The 18,187-nt window shown below is 35.9% G+C and overlaps 1 protein-coding gene across 1 annotated transcript in view; it reads left to right on the forward strand.

Moving 5' to 3' along the window:
* WDR72 (WD repeat domain 72) overlaps positions 1–14,959 on the forward strand; it is a 94,492-nt gene extending 79,533 nt beyond the window's left edge. The window contains exons 18-19 of the mRNA XM_065734307.1: positions 9,411–9,509; positions 14,450–14,959. Coding sequence (XP_065590379.1) covers positions 9,411–9,509; positions 14,450–14,505 — 155 coding nt within the window. The 3' untranslated portion in view covers positions 14,506–14,959. The remainder of the gene's footprint in view (positions 1–9,410; positions 9,510–14,449) is intronic.
* Positions 14,960–18,187: the final 3,228 nt, after the last annotated feature.

Here is an 18,187-nt window from a genome sequence, read left to right on the forward strand (position 1 = left end):
CAGTGTTATTTTTGTAGTGCTATCATGTTTGTTATGAGAATATAGGTTCCTGCAACACCACTGCTAATGCTTGAAAAGACAACTTGTTTAGGGGACAGAAAAGAAAGCAAATGGTGTTCACAAATTAAAAATTGTACAGCAGTTTCACTACAAAACCAACTACTACCCATATAGAAGTATCCAATTAATCCATTACTCTTAGAAGAGGAATCCTCATATATCCAGGTACAATCCTGGCCAAATATCTGGACACAATCATAGGCTTTTAGGATTACATGTAACATAATAAAGGATAATGACCAAAATTAAGCACACCAATACAGAATGCTTGGGTTAACTGGGCCTGCCATGTGCACTATAAAGCAGCAGTCTGTTAGGTTTAAAGTGAGATTAAGGAGTTGTGTAACCTACAATTATGCCGTTTTTCATTAAAGAAATAAGATGATTGGGCTCAGTAGGGCCCTTCCTTATATTTACCTCTGTTTAATTGGATTGGGAACTGCTTAAACATCTTTGAGTTGGAGCTTAGAAGAAGATGATCCCAGCTGTTTTTCAAAGCTTAAGACAGCAGGCAGACAACATGATCATGTCAAGACTCATACTAAAGCCTTAATCCTACTTTTTCATCAACTAGCACTACAGCTGAGTCTTTAACCTCCTAAGTACTAAATGTGCTTTGTATCTCTCACAGTACATTTGCTGTGAAATGTAACTGTCCAATAATATTAATTTTGCTTCCTTTCTGACATGGATTTTAAAGAATACTCTCTGTCTACCTGAATTTGGAGAGCTATAGTGTAAATCTGTGTTTTCAGTCCTTTAAAAAATATAAGCCTAAGCCTATTGAATTCTGTTGTTCTCTATGGAGGTGAGAAATTACATCGACCTATATCTCACTTTGTTATATTGTAATACACAGTATACTGGTAATTGTTATTCATAGCACATGCATTACCAGGTTAAATATAATTTTATTTTCAATAGGAAATAAATGGCAAAAGCTTTCGATTTATTCAGGTCTTATTTTTTTTCCTATTAACTTTTAGCATGACCAAAAGAAATTTTACAGATTCCTAGCCTCAAAACTTGCTAACTATGGTGTTATTTAGTTTGATAATCCTTTAGTTGCATAAAGATTAAATGTTCTAATGAGTTTTCTTGCATCTGTTAATAGTGTTCTGTGTAATGCCATAATCCTCTTCCCTCTTCCCTTCCCTTATCTTCTCTTCCTTTTGATTTTTTTCTTTTTTCTTTTCTTTCTTTTTTTCTTTTTTTCTTTTTCCTCTTTTGTTCTTTTTTCTATTTTCTTCCTTTTTTTTTTTTCTTTTCCTTTTTTCTTTTTCTTTTCCTTTTTTTTTTTTTCCTTTTTTCTTTGTCAGGTACTGCTCCTATTTGTCCTAGTGACACAGGGCTGCCAGCAGGAAAGCAAGCGTAGTTAATGCTCAGCTGCTCAAACCAGTCAAGCAAGCTAGCAAGTCCCAGCTGTGCTACTTGATGTTTTTTGATTGCACCTAGTCCTCAATCTGTGAACTGTTTTCTGGACTTAGATTCATCAAGCTCTGCCGCTTTAAAAACTCATGCAGGCAGGCATCCTAGGATATGCCATTATAAGCTGCTGCCAGGGGATCTTCTAGGAGATAAATGGAATCTGTGTGAAGTAAATTAGTGTGAACCAGTCAATCTGTGTGTCAGCCTCAAGCCACATCCATGGGTAACTAGCTTGCTGACTGAAAAGTCCGCTGTCTTTTGCCAATCAGAGGTCTCAGCCACCAGGAAGCAGTCCTATACAACATTGGTTTCTTGGAATAATGCCTTTTTGACCAGTTAGTGAAACTCTTCTTTATACAGTACTGTACTGCCTGAGTTTACTTATGCTTACAATTGGACTGAAAATCTTTTAAAGTCAGATAACATTTTAACAGTAGGGAGCATCACAGAAATGTCTTGGAAATAAGTACTTCCACTTTCATACAGCAGCCATTCAGCAGCTTCATGCTGTGCTGAGTTGGCTTTACCTCCCTATCAGTAATGCATCTTCAAGGCCATAATGCAAAATAATAACAATAATCTGTCCAGAAGAGGTTAATAAAGATTCTCTGTATGTTTTTTTCCCCATGGATTAAGCCTTTTGGAAAGCTTTGATCAAGAGACAGGAAGAGAATGCAAGCGGTAAGAATCACATTATGCATAGAGATATGTGAGTGTCATAAAGTACTGCACGCTGTTGTTTCATTTTGTTTTTTGGAAGAAAATTGAAGAAATGAACAACTAGAATTCTTGTGTATGTATGGAGTAATTAAAAACATTTTATACTTCAATACGAAAAAAATCTATCTTGATGAAAAAGTAGTAGTAATGTAATTTAAAAAATATGAAATATGGATTTCTTTGTTGTTTTTGGAGAAGACATTGATATACTGCTTGGCAGATATATCTGCAGTATGAACTACAATACCATTGCTCTCCTGTGCTCTGTAGTTTTTAGAAGAACAGGCAGAGTAGGAAATGACATTTATCTAGTAACTACCAGAACTGCAATGAGGCCTTCTTTCCTAATTCTTGTAAGAAAAATGTATTTAATTTCCAAAAAAAAAAAAAAAAAAGAGAGATGGTGATAATGTTAATCAACAGATTAAACTCAGGTTTTGTTAAAAAGAAATGGAGGATTTCTTGCTAGAGAGGATATGAAGGAGAAAAAGCAGTATGTGGTGATAGAAGAATTAAAGATGGTTTGAGGTTACATTTTCCTTTTCATAATCCTCCTAAGTTTTACAGAAGTATATGCTCAGAGCTTTGCAATAAACACTGTGTGGGATTTTATGGGAAATAATTTTGTTTCTTGTAGCAGAACCCACTGAGACAAATTTAACTAGTTAGGTATTTTATTATATACAGTACACAGAATACATGGACACATTCTGGTATAAATCATAACTAAGATTGAGACAACTGCTTTAAAATTGAATGAATGTTTCATTGCACTAATGAAACAAAAATGGGATGTCCTTTGAGAATGTAATTTGTTACATACTGCCATATTTTCATTCAGAGAAGTAGGGAAGTCCCTCTGGGTGAATAAAACTTCAAGGTATATCGGGAAAAATATCACTGAAAATTTCCATTTTTCTGTCTGGAGTAATTCTGTCCTCTTAGTTATAGAGAATGATGGAAAATGGAGTTTATAGTGTTTGTTTGTCTTTTAATTTAAAATCTATCAAAATCTTAAAACAGATTTTAGACTTCGACCAGGAGATAAATTCTGTGGTCACAACTCATGGAGGCAGTGGAATGAACTTCATTATCACGCAGCTTCCCAGAGTGCAGCAGTGGGCTCCTGCTCCTCGGTGTGCGTGGTTGGTGTTTCTGCAGAATGAGCTGTGCATGTAATACATGTCAGTATTACAACCTATCACTGCATTTAATGCAAAGATTTAAATTACTTTAGCTTCCAGTGTAACTTGCTCCATGCTTGGCTATTTCAAAAACAGTTCCCACTCCCACGTGATTCCACATTCACTTTAGAATTACACCTTTTACAGGTTTGCTGTTTTAATCTCTATTTTTAAAATTAAAATTTAATGGAAATTTAGTGTGGCATTCAAATATCTGAAGTGACATGCCATTTGCAATTCGGTGTCAACTAAATACATCAGTAGAGTGTTTTCTTTATTTCTTGGATTTTTTTTTTTTTGTTGTTTTCAATGGGACTAAAAATTAAGAAGGGACTAGCAACTGAGTTCCCTTGTCCTTGGAGTGAATTAGTGGTTTGTAAGGCCTGAGAAATGTTTTGGGTTTTTTTTGTGGTTTTTTTTTTTTTTTTTTTTTGGGGGGGGGGGGGGATACAAACAAAACAAAAAAAAAAAAACAGGGTTCAATTAAATTTGGAGAGCATGGATTCTAGATTGCCCTAGGATAGTTTGCACAAAGACGAGGTGAGAGGTAACAGCAAGGCAACAGTATTTCAGAAAACAATCTGGAAACCAACTGAGAATGACTCAACATTGTTCACACGGTGGCAACAAAGGCAAACCCCATATCAGGCTCTGTGAACAGGAGTATCACCTGCAAGACCTGTGAGGTCATCCCTGTGCTCTATTCGGCATTGGTAACACCAAGGGCACAGCCCCAGGCCAGCTCCTGCCTGCTGGCACACTGCTCCGTGGTACTGCTCTCATCCCAGTGTAAGGGAGGGTGCTCCATATGATCTGGAGTTACCTCATTCTCTCCTTTCCTTGCTTTCTAGATCATCATAGCAAGTACTGCTACTCTTTCACCTGCTATTTCATGAACACCTTTGCATTTTTTGTATTAGTGAAGTAATTATTTCCTTTTATGTTGGCATCAAAATACATGGCAAAAATGTATCTAGTAGATAGCATACTAATCCTCAACTGTTGAAAGAGGATGCAACAAAGGACTGTTAATCACAAATGTCATGGAGATGCACAGGGCTTTGTGCCTTTTCTCATACAAGAGTTAGGGTGGGTTACATTAAACTAACAGGAACTTATCCAAACAAGCAAAAGGAGATGCTTCCCTATGTGTATAACACAGAGCCTCCCATGTTAAAGCAAGTCAGGATGTAGGGTGTGAAAATTCTAGACGTTTAAGGGATGAGTGGGGAAGTTTGCTGCCCAAAATGACAGAACAGAAATATACTGAGAGTTACTAAATTTAAAAACAACAAATTGACAAAAAAGAAAGACGGGTTTTGGAATTTCACTTTGGAATTTTAGGGATGTTTATGGTGAGGTTTTACTAACAAAGTCTTTTAAAAATGGTACCCTAAGCATTTCCCAGCTTTCAGTGTAGCTTTTTGGATGTAATATGGTAACTGTAGGCCCAGGTCAACCCAGAAGTGGCATTGCAGCAGAGCTGTTTTAAAGTCCTTTGGAAATGAAAAATTATGAACAGAATTTATTTATTTTTTTTTTACTTTTCCCTGCAATTTTATTTAGATTCAAGTTATTTTATATTTTGCATTGAGCCTGTAATACATTTATGACCTATAGCAAATCTTATCTAATATTTTTGATTGATAAATAATTTTTGTTGCCCTATCAGCTTGTTTTGAAATGTCACATATTGAATGATAAATACATTGTTTCCTCTGCAGGCACACTGCCCTCGAATTATTATTCCACCTCATGAATTTAAAAGGCATCTTATATATAAGGAAAAAATGTTAATAGGTTGATTCACCTCTGTTCTGCAGGCTTTCTTAAGTATTTGCCCTGTGCAAATTGATATAAAGAACAGGTAACTTTGAGTTTGTTATGTCATTCTTGTGTGGAATAAGGCTCTTTGGACTTCAAGCAGAACAGGTAGAAATAAGACAGTGGTTAGCTGTTGCTGTGATTAGTACATATTCAAAAAGAAGTGTTTATCATTTTGCAGCACTCTCACACAAAACCATTTTTTCATAAACTTATCACAGATGAATCTATAATCTCTTTGTAGAAATAATTTGGTGGGTTTTTTGTTAGTTGTTTGTTGGGTTGGTTTTGTTGGTGGTTTTTTTTTTCCTTTTTTCTTTTTTCTTTTTTCTATTTTTTTCTTTTTGTGTATTTGAAGTATTTGGAAACTGTTTACATAAATGTTTCATTGACTACTGTTATAGCATTTATTTGCTGTTCTAAATTCCCTACTTATTTTGCCTGTCTTTTTTTAATGCTATAGCATAAGAGAATCAAGTTCAGTAAACATCTCTTAAGACCCTATTAATATGTATCAGGAAATAATTACTGCAGTTCTCAAGACTGATCCTGTACAATGAAGATTTACCTCATTTTAATACACTGATGTCATTTGCCTATATGAAGTTTATCCTTTTACCTTACTTAACCAGAATAATTTGTATTTTCCATATAGAAACTTCAGTTACATCTTACTGACAAGTACTAAAACGTGATTGGGTTTATTTTATCAGAAATGGCTGTTTCCTATCTTTTTTCTCTGACTTGCAGATTTGTGGATCATTTCCATCATTTTGTCTACATAAACTAGCTTTCCAGTGGAATCAAAAGTAAGGTTAAGATTCATTTACAACCCAAACAGGACATGGTATCCTCAGAATGAGTAAAGAGTGCACTGTTTATAGTTCCATTAGTTCTGAAATTCTGCCAATGTTTCCCCTTCTGACATTTGAATATAAAATTCTATAGTACAGTAAAGTAGATGTCTATTTAAATGTAATTTTTAAAATGTTTTTCTAGGATTATGTAATGCTTAAAAAAAAAAAAAAAGCACTATAATACTTTATTTGGGCCAGACTGTTCTTTTCTTACTTTTAACGTTTCAATTCCCTTTGTTCTTTTGTCTTTTATGATATTTTAAGGAAGCTTTCTCTTCAAATTGAGCATATAACTTGAAGTTAAAACAAAAAACAAAAAAAACCCTGAAGGCATCTGCCTAGGTCCCATTCTTGCTCACTGCATTTACTATTATGTAACTTCACAAACTAGGGTATTGTAAAGTTTATTTGCCTGAGTTTTATGTAGGAAGATACATGTATTTTGGGTCGAGGAACAAGGGTAAGATACATTTTCTGAAAGATCCATTTGACAGCCTCACTTTCACCTGCTGATCACCGTTCTCCAGCAGCTCCTTCTACCTTAGCTATCTAGTGGTTTACTTCACTGTCCCTGAGAAAGCCCTTCCCATCTCTACTTTTCGCTTCCTTTTAAACTCTTCCTATAACTTCTCTCCAACCTGTCAACAGTGCAAGTGTTTCATCATTGTATTTCATCAGGTCAGGTTACATCAGCTCTGCCCGTGATCCCTGTTTTCTCAGTTCTGTCTTTCTTGGACTTCTATAACTCCATCTTCTTCAGAATCTCCTTTTGCTTCACACCTTCCTTCTGATGTCATCTGCATCAGCTGTCAACTCATCATTGTCAGATCTCAGCCTAACTGGTGTTTCCTCTGACATTAGTCGGGATCACAGAATAAGGAACTAAATCAGATCCCTTCATCATCACTTCCAAGTGTTCCTGCTACTTTCTGATTTACAGCTATCTGTTCCTTATACCTCCAAATCATGTTTAACTGCTCTCTACATGACCCTAAATCTGTGTTTTAACAGAGCCCTCTATTATGTCACTTTCACGTTTGACTCAGACCTGTGTCAAAGCCCTTATTCTGCTAAACTTTTGGACATGTTTTGTGTCAGTCTTAGTGCGTGTTCTGCATGTATTTCAGCTGAGAGTTGTGATTTCAAGTCTGGCTGTGGGGAAGGCTAGAACGCTGCACCGAATAGCCCTGCTCCAAGCATTTCAGTTGTTTTAGTTAACAGAATGATCTGAACTGAAGCAAGAAGTGTGTTATATATGGTAATGATTTTATATTGCTTGGTCCATCCCCTTTAAAGATCTGTTTCAGAGGTGTGAATTTTGCCTCAGCGCCACATTGCATATGAAATCAAACACCAAGCCAGCTTTTGTTGTTGTTCTACTGGAATCACCTTATCTTAACCAAACTCAAATTATGTTGCTTCTTATAACTAAACCCAAGAAAAACTCAGTCATTTACTGAATAAAAACACTATTCACAACTGATCCTGAAGTCAGGAGCTTTCCATTTCACTGGGCTGATTTGGAAATTTTAGTCAATGTTATGTCTTTTTCTTTCTCTCTAGAGGTGCAGCTGTATGTTTTGTTTTCACCCTTTCACCACAACGTTCTCTGTTGAAAATTTTCCTATTGCTCAACTTCTGAGGAGTTCTGACTTCTAAATTCACGATGCTGTAATGGCTCAGTCTATCACTGAACATGGTAGAGCCAAGTACTTGATAGGATGAACCGTTTTAGAAAAAAATGCTGTAATATCTTCAGCACAGAACAAATGTCTAAATATAATATGCACACTTGTGGTTTCCAAAAGTTTTTCTTTTTGAAGTGGGAATCCTATCCTTCTGATAGCATACTTAAAAATTATTTAGATGTTGTAAAAATCAGAGAAAAATACAAAGATCTTTGAAGACAGTTCTTCCTGCACATGTCAAAGCATTTTCACAAAAGGGAACATATTTTATTTATTGTAAGTTTTTTGTCAGAGTACCTCATGCAAATTATTTTGTCAACACTCCCATGGCAGAGTTATGAACTTCTTATGTGGAGAAGTTATTCCTTCTTATGTGGAGCACTTTTTCCCAGATGAAATGTGCGGTGCCTCTATCACATATTTTATTATTTTGTTCTGTTTTAATGTTGCATCTTAAAGGATCTACCTCCACAGTTGTGCTGAAGCATGGTTGCTTCAAATGGATTCTGGATTGGTGTAGGAGCTGAGAATGAGGGAAAGTTTTGGTGATCTGGGATCAAGAGCTGCTAACCAAAGGAAAGTACAGAATAACAAGTGGATATGTGTATTTTAACATCTTCCTAACTGAACAATGCACTGAGGCTTTGTTAATTCACTCAAACTTTTGGAAAATTTAAATAGGTTCTGAAATTAAGTAATCATTCAGCAAATATTTGTCTGGTTAAAAAAAAGCAAATCCGTTAAAAGGGAATGCATTTCTTCTTTTGAATACAGGACAAAACTGCAGTGGAATTGTAGCTATCATGATCCCTCCACACATGGTCTAGCTTGAAGTCTAGGACTTAGCTCACTTTTATAGATATTAGAAAAAATGTCTTTATTAATGCTGGACACTCGTGTTTTCTTAAGAAATAAGATCAACTGAGAGTTTTAATGGGATTGAAATCTTGAGATTTGGTCTTTAGACTGCTTTTCTGTAGTATAGCTTTGCATCCATAAGAGCAGAAGAGAAAGAAATGAACACTGTCAAGAGATATTTTCAGGAAAATTTCTGTGGAATTTGTTTGAAAGCCATGAGAGCTACAAGTTGTGTACTGACAAATACTTCCGTGAAAATATTTCCCTATGTTAAAATGAAAATATTTTTATCAATTAATTAAAAGAAAAAACTCAAATTTGACCATCTCTAAACTACAGTTCACCCTGAATTCTACTGCATGTTGAGTTCTAACTGATTTTATTGTGCATTCTAGCTTGTTATATTCTACGTATCTTCATCTTAAAAGTAATATTTTTTTCTTGCTGTTAAGTGTCTCCACTCATTACTAAACCAGCAAACTGGTCTTGAATATCGTATCTGGCTTCTTTGGTGAAACAGAACAGCACTTTTTATAGTTGGGAAATTATGTTCTTATTTTAGGATTGAGACAATGCCTGAAATTTCTCCCCATATGGATTCTTGTCTACAGATTTTCCACAGTGTTACAGTTGCATATAAGCATTTTGTGTTTGGTTTTTATTTCAGTCTATCACTTGTGTTTACAAAATACATCTTCAACACTGAATGATCTGCAGAATATCAGGAAATCTTTGTTTCTGAATATATTTTACATCTCTCCCTCCCCTGTTTTTATTCTTTATTGCTCCAGTTAGTGCACTGAAGCATGACAAGAGCTCAAACTCGGCAAACTTCCAAGATGCAGAAGATGGGACTGACAGATGTGTCTTGGAAGAATCTGAGAGTCCAGGTGAGAACCATTTAAAGACAGTCACCAAGTATTAAGTGATAAATTTGACTCAGGTTTTGGGCTGGTAAAAAAGGCAGATTGTAATGCTGTTTCCTTTTTAGCAGCTGCAGTGTCAAATTAATTGTCACCTCTAGGGGTCACAGTGTTATCCTTTCCTCTTTCATCAAGAATTCAGGTCTTAGGAAGGATAAGGGCTTTATGACCAAAAAGAAAGCTGACACAACTAGTTCATTATAATTAGTTTTGGACTACACTTCTTAGTTAATATATGTGCGATGTCTGACCCTTTGAAAGTAGAATGAGGTTATGAAAAATTAGAGGAACTGTATATACTGCAGTTAAACTTAGCGGTGGACATTCAAACACTGTATCTCTGGAGGAAAGCAAATTGGCAGTGTTAAATAGCTTGATTCTTCTCTCTAAATCAGTTCACAATCATTATTTCGTTTTAATGACTTTTAACACTGATTCAGTTAAATACAAGAACATCCATAATGTGCATTATTTTTGGTGACTAAAAGATTTATCTTCGTGTAGTATCATTATCTTACTAGTTATGGAATATCTAAGAAATTCATTAAGTGAATCCCTGGGGGAAAAAAGTATGAAATACTTCCAATCACAGCTGATTAAAAACATTCTATGCAACTAAATATTAAAATCTTATAACCAGTCTGTGAGCTTGACCCACATACACCATATATCAAGCCCACACATAGTACTCATTAAAGAAAGAGTTAAACATCTTTCTTCACTCGGTATTTTCCTCCCCTGCTTTCTCTGCTGTCTGTGTACCCTCTTGCATCTTTGTGTGCTGATCCGTGTATCATATTTTTGATTCATCGTCTCTGTGGCCTGTCAGCTTAGTTAAGAGATTTCCAAATCTTGCAGCCTGTGCTGACAGGGGGCAGCTGCCAACAGTCCCCTGATCCTTCCCCAAGGAACACTGCTGAGATTTAATTTTCAGTCAAAGGGTGCAGTCTGAAATCCATGTCAGGTCCCCTAAGTCATCTCAGAACCCAGAAAGGACCCCTGTCTGGGGGATTATATTTCAGCACACTCTACTCCTCCAAGATTCCTTGGGAGTTCAACTGCCATCATATACCTGATTTGAACTACATTCCTTTTTCATATTTTCCACAGAAATGAACACAAGTATACTTTAGAATGAATGAAACCAATGAATTGTAAATTCCTATTCATTTTAAAGCCACGTTGGCTTGAACTCACTGTCGTACAGCAGAAGGCAGTGTGAGATTTAGAAAGAAATACGTGATTTACTTGGGAAGGAGACCAGTGTAGTTTCTTGCCATGGCCACCTCAAATTCTTTGTGGTGCATGGTACATCCTTCAGAAACCATCTGCAGTCCCTTCCACAACGATTCTGTATGAAAGTGTGGGTTGTCCAAGATCTGATCTGTTCTAAGGTGAAAATAAATTTAAGCAAAGTGACGTGAAAGTGTTGAGGTGAGAATTAATGCACGTTAATGATAACATTAATTTGAAACTTGATTTAAATTATTCTGAGTGGCAAAGTGAATACATTTGGATGGCAACTTGAATACCAATTCTACATTCTGCTTGTCTATGTGAAGTAATGGAAAGAATAAAAAACTGTCGGGTGAATGTTGGCTAGCAAAAATACATGTTGATAAAGCATCTAAACTTAAAAACTGAGTTCCGTGCGGTCCATCTGACATCATTAAACTGGTAATAAACAATGAATTACTCTGGCTTTTGTTTCTGTCCATTCCTGCATTTTAAGACATCTTGTCTTATAGGTCTGAAAACCTCAGGAGATTTCACTACTGGTCTCACTGCTTTCCACTGAGAATTTGTGGCTTGGTTGTCATGGAGACATCGTATTTCTCCAAGAATTGCTCATATTGATCCGTGGACAGGCGTAAATGGCCAGGCGAATGTGAGGAGTAAAGGGGGTTGGGCAGTACTATAAAATGACCAGAGGTTATGGGTCGGAAATAAGCTCATAGCAAACACTTAGGTAAAGAGAAAGAAACAGTTTCATTTTGTTTCAGGATTTCGTTTTTGCACTTTATGCCATTGTCTTCTTTCACTATAGACTGAAAGAAACTTGTTAGTCACTTGTCATGTCAGATCTTTGGTGCTTGTCCTGACACAGCTGTCAGCCTTCCAGCTCTGTGCAGTTCAGGGACACACAACAAAGAGCTAGGAACATGAATTATTTATTGCTCCTTGTGCGGATGAAATTCTGTGATAAGAAATTAAGACACTTCTGACCGAAGTGCTTGTTTGAAAGGAGAGATTTGATAACGAACTACATTCACTTAAAACTTACTTTTAGTAGCAAACATTGAAACAATAATATGGCATTCAGTTGAGTAAGATTTTCTCTAGTGTTACTCAGGTGCTTTAACTTTGAAATGGATCTTGGAATTCAAGAGTGCCTGGAAGGTCAGCATTTGATTTGGTGAAACCTGTAAGCTCAGAAGCTCTCTCTCCCATGTTCAAAACCACAATCAAAACTGACGATCATTTATAAGCTTTGATTAAGGAGTTGTCTCTACATTTGTTTTGCAGAATCTGTTGCATTTCACTTAGATATGTTGTTATATGTGCAAAAGTGATGTGAAGATATATCTTGACTTTATTATCTCTTCCGATAGGGAAAAGGTGAAAGTATAACAATATACCAGAGAGGAACTCCAAGTATTTCTTGAAAGGATTCCTTACTGCATCTACTACCAGGATCAGTAGGGCTGGAGGTGCATAGCCATTAATAGACGTATCTGCTTACTGTGCTTTCTACTGGTGAAAAGTGCAGCCTCTAACCTTGACATAAGAGTGAAAGTTTTTTTCAAAGTGATCTAAATTTTCTAAAATCGCATAAAGAATAGTTTACTTTCACACTCTTTATGTGCCTGTACATGCTCTTACTGCTCCAAAGGTGGGCCTCCAGCAGTCATGGAAAAAAGGCCTATACTCAGATGGCAGGAATCCATCCAACAAACCAAGACCCCAGTCTGAGATTTACCTGTGATTTCTTGTATTCAGTGTGTGATCCAAGCTACACTTAGATGGGAAATGAAACCCCTTAACCTGCACTTTTCTCTTGGATAATTCACAGCAAACACTTTTCATGTGTGATGGACACAGGTAAATGTCAGCCTACAGTTTCTTGTCTAAGTGAAATAGATTTTAGTTTCTCCCTTCATGTGCCTACAAGCTGCCATTATCTGTGATAGTGGCTCACATCTATTTTAGCCCCCACACAGAGGAGATACTGGGCTTCTCTCTCAGATGCCTAATAGTAGGTTTATCACTGCCATTTTCCCTACATGCTGAGGACTGCTTCTGTTTGATATACAAAGCCTTGGCTTTTCAGACTCTGCTCTGGCCTTGAACATAATAATCAGATAGGAATTGCAACAGATTTTTATAGAACTTAACTTTTAATCACATTGAACTGCTGTAAAGAATTCACTACACATTAGAATGGCTCTTCAGTAGACATAAATATTCACAGCATTATTTGCCATTTCAGGAGTCATATTTGCCACATTTAGAGAAACCAAAAAAGAAGCTGAAACTGAGCAAACTTAGATGTCTGAGTTACAGGTTTGAGCTATTCACCCAAATATTCTTGTGTAAATAATGGTGGAAAATTCACAGTCCTAGAGGGCAGATACTCCTGTTCGTAGGGTGTTGCTTACGTTTTAAGGGTATTGAAAATACTCACTTCCCCCAACAGAGATAATGCAGTAGACTAAGCAATAGTTGCATTCTTTGGTAATCCTGGAAAATTAAGCTTGAACAGATCTAACAAAACAAAACAACAGTTGTAAATGTAGGCTGGAATTTTAAAAGTTTTCTATCTTTTAGATGGAAACCATGTATATTATAAGAGTATACTTATGGACTTCAGTAGCCAGGGAGACTGACTGAGTCAACTTGTCCCTTCTGCAGGTTATGATCACTCCCTGTGATATCTTCTCTGCAAAAATATTGTAGATATTAAATTTTTCCTTCTTTCGGGACAGAATGTGATTCTGATTGTATAAGAGATGAGTGAAATACAAACAGTTTTCACCGTCTAACATAGTTGCATGTCCTAGGTAGACCTTGACACAGAGATGGGAGAAATCTTTGACTGATCCCAAAGTACAGTCTGTTAGAGATGGAACTGCAGGAAATGGAAATGAGAATGTGGAAATGTAATAAGAACAGATATTCATCAACTGAATATAAAATATTAGTGGCTTCTTTTTATTCATGAATTCATAAAGGGTGCAGAATCTACATAAGCAGTGTTTCTAATAGAAGTAATACTTGAAATTTAGGTTGTAAATGTATATATATATATATATATATATAAGCACATTCAATGGGAAGAAGACATGAAGCTAAAAACTGATGACTGAGATTGCTCCTTATAAGTTTATCTATTAATGCCTTATTAATAAAGCTTCTTAATACTTCTGTTTACAGCTAATATATAGGATTATTTCTGTTGAAAAGATATATATATAATCTGAAAATGAATTTTTCATAGGAAATGTAAGTAATCTATTAGCTTTAAACTGAAATTATTTTTCTGTAGACCTACTGGAAAGTGTTTCGTTAGAAACAATGAATAAGAAGAAGAGAGGAGGATTGTTTAGTAAAAAAGTTCTAGGGAATGCTATACGTTCTCTTAAGCTATTTTGGATTCCGTATTGCCTCATGTAGTACAGCAATTATGATGTAAACAGAATATAATAGAAATATTCTGGATATAGATTTGTGATTTTTTAACACTAGCATGTTGATGCTGAAAGCCTTAATTTCTTTACAAAAAAAAATATAGATTCTATGTCTACAAAAAGATTTTCAAGTAGCTTAATTTTTTAAAACAAAATCTTGCTTGATACTTCAAACTGTACAGTCATTAAACTAGGTGAATACATTTCTTTGTTTTCCAGATGACGTGAAGGCTCATCCCTGGATATCTAAGGTGTGCTCCTGTAAGGTGTGCTAGAAAACGTCGCATAGCTGAAAGAACACAAAGATGTACAAGAGCAGCCAATAAGATAAAGGTGGCATGGATGTGGGAATGGCTTATTGTGCTTATTATTTTATACCTTTAACACTTCATTTTAAGAAGAAATATTTCCATAATATCGGCTACTCTTTGCTGATTTACTGAATTCAATTCACACTTCCCTCACTAATAGATTTACAGTTATTCAATTTAATTTTATATTTTTAACATATAAAATATCAAGTCCTTATTTTAGATGTTTTTTCACTAGCTACTGTAGTGATTCCAGACATTGATTGACTGTAAAACTCTTGCATCAGTTCGAATATTCTTTAGAATGTGACTAATTTGAATAATCAAACTTATTTTTTTTCTCTCCTTGCTTCTCACTTTTATTGCTGGTAGCATTTTAACATTAAGCAAAATGAAAAGCAGTTGGAATATATGAAGAAAAAAAAAGAAAATGAACTGGAATATTTAGAAACAATAAAATATGAACAACTTTGTCTGCATGGATTATTGATTTTAAGTCTGGTCATGTCTAGAATGTGAACTTTCCTTTTATAAATACTGCCAGCAGTGTAATCTGAAGAAAGGTGGCCCAGTATGAAAAAGGAGTTGCCCATCTGAGTTCTCTTCTCAAATAATGTACTTTGTTGAATTGGTGCTTGTGCTCACGGGGAAAAGAAGATGCACATCTTTGTCCTTTAAAGAAAAATCATTGCGTTTGGAAAATATTTGCAGTTCATTAGACGCATATATCACCTGAGACATTTCTGCTGGTCTGCCATGCCAAGCAGCACTTTTGCTTTCTGTACCACCAATAGTAGGAAGGCTAATGAAGTCAAAGGGACTTGTAGATGGTATCTTCTGGATTTGTTTTTTATGATGGAAATCATAGCCTGGCATTATGCTTCCTGTCATGTTAGCCATAATCTTCCTTAATTAGTAATTGAGGATTTCTTTAGCGTGAAAAGATTCTCTGGCAAAGAATCCCTCTCCTCCTTGTTGGAAAATGTCATGGCTGTAGGAGTGACAAAATTGGGTTGATGTTGCCATTGCTATGGCTTGAATAGGAAACAGACTTGAAAATAGAGATAAAGGGTAAGAAGTAATATTTCAATTTTCATTCTGCTAAAAAAATGCCATTAAAATAGGTTGAAGCCCAGGCCAGACGAAGGTATTTAATTTTACTTTTCTGGTATTATGTATACCATGCATAAAATGATACCATTTATTGAGAAGTCTATGTCTTTTGTATATTTGATATGCTTCAGAATGAGTTTTTATAGAATCATAGAATGTCCTGAGTTATAAGGAACTCATTGAATCCAACTCCTGGCTCCACACAGGACCACCCAAAAATCACACCATAAGCTTTCTGTGTTTATAGGGGTCATTTTCATATGTAAGCCATATCCTTTGTTTATATTGGCTTGTCTTAGATTTAAGTGACTAAGCAGTCTAGATATGGAGTGGTATGGCTTTATTCTTTCATGTATTTTGCTGGATGTCTGTAGTATTTTTACTGATGTATATATACTTGCATAACACAAGTTCTGCACAGCTGAGAGCAGCACGTGCCTTTAGCTGACGTATACTGCCTTCTTAAACTTTATATGTTTTCATCAGAGATGAAAATATCAAGAAGGTGGAAATAAAATTACAAGTACAATTACAGGAACTTACTACAGGAAATTTTCAGACAGTAAATCAAATGGACTATAAGACCTGAACCTTGCTACCTCCTTTGCCACGCAACTTTGTCAACCGTCATCTATTTTGCCAATCATCCATTGGCACAGAAACATCTGTCTGCCTTCACTACAAACATTACTGCTTTGCATCAGCATTTACTAGTTTGCACCAGCTCTGTTCTTAGCACAAAGAAAGCAAATCACCTGAAACTATTTCTGCAATGTATTTTTAAAAACAGTGTGTTCAAAATTTTAAAATCAGGGTGTTCATAGCTCAAGGAATTGGCATTGTCCATAAAACCCAGTATTGCTGTGGCAGCAATTGCATTTGTGCAGCACAATATTTGATTGCTTGTCTTTAATTCGTCAGAGCAGTGCACATCAGCAGCCTTCCAATACAGACAGCCCTTGGAACAAGTTGTGCAGTGATGACTGGTGTTTGCTACATGCTTATATGTGCTTTGTGCTAATTATAATTGCAGTATCAGTAAGGTACGTATATGGTGTCTGTCTGGGATGGAGTTGGCCATGGTCTGCTCTTGTAGCCAGAACAGCGTTGATACTGCATTGATATCCTGGCTAGTGCTGAGCAGACATGGAAAGACCAGCAGTCTGGGGGTGGCTGAAGGTGGGGAGCAGCACAGTCAGGATAGCTGAACTAAACTCACCAAAGGATATTCCATGTTGTATGATGTGATGCTCAGCAATAAAATCTAGCTGAAAGAAGGTGGAAGGGGAAACTCTGTGAAAGCGTTGATCTTCTTGAGTGTACTAAGGCCTTGCTTTCCAAGAACTGGATGAATAATTTTTGTCCTTTTGCTTCCACATGACCTTTGCATTTTTTTTTCCTTTCATGAAACGGCTGCTTATCTTAACCCACAAGCTCTTATTTTCCTTTCATTGTATTTTCTCCCCCTGTGTTTCTAAGGAGGGGGAGTAAGAGAGGTGTGGCAGTGCTGAGCTGCCCATTGGTTGTTAAGTCACCCCAGGAAAGCAAGCATTTTTCTTATTAGGTATACTTTTGTCCCAGTAAAATGAATTTATTTCCAGTGTGGTCTGGATGCCTTTCAAGTAACCAACAATACGGTGTATAGTCAGGATGAAATCTTGCTTAGAAAAATCTTTGTGTATCAAAGTGATGATTTTAGAGCTCCATAGAAAAATATGTATTAAGCTCATGCAATTGTTTCTTATAAGCAATAATAACTGAAGAAACACTTCTGTACTAATGCACTCTGATGTACCATTCTGTTCATTGTTATGGAGATTGATTTTACGACAAAGTTGCAAGGTAAATATAAATGTATTTCTCTGTTGTGTGTTGCACTGAAGGAATCCTACCAAAAGGAGTCACATACTAATATTTTAGAGTACTTGTTCAGATTTTAGGTATTGGGCCTTAATTTTCTTTTTCTCCAGAAGTCATAGGGTCTTTTAAGTCAAGTAATCAATTTGTAGTGTAAGAAACATTAGGACATCCTGCTACTAAACAGTGCACTTCTCCCCACTTCAGCCAATGTTTCTATGTCTCCTTGCTTATGCTTGCACTAGTGTTCATGCAACTAGGCTGTGTCAACACAAGCACTGGTCTCAGTGCTTGGAACAGGAGTAACAAGCAGCCAAGGGCGGGAAGATGAGTGAGATATCATGTAAGTTGGGGGCAACCTGCTATTACACCAGCATTATCTCAGCACAAAATTGGAGCTTTAGGATCCTTTATGAAGGGTCTTTCTTGAAAATAGATATTTGGCTTTCAAATCCCACAGTTATGCTCATAATTCATTATCTTAAAAAATAGGAAGCTACCCATTTTTTATTATAAGCCCATGCCCAACTTCATTGGCAATTCTTTAATTTGAGAGATTTTGAGTTTTCCAAATGATTCATAATTATTAAGTGATCATTGATGGAGATTCCTGCCTAAAAATATCCCTAAATATTGAAACAATTCATTTATAGCCCTAAATGAATGGCTCATTTTT

The sequence above is a fragment of the Cyrtonyx montezumae genome, unplaced genomic scaffold (assembly GCF_038088225.1).
Source record: "Cyrtonyx montezumae isolate F1298 unplaced genomic scaffold, pur_monq_1.0 scaffold_17, whole genome shotgun sequence".
Classification (NCBI taxonomy): Eukaryota; Metazoa; Chordata; class Aves; order Galliformes; family Odontophoridae; genus Cyrtonyx; species Cyrtonyx montezumae.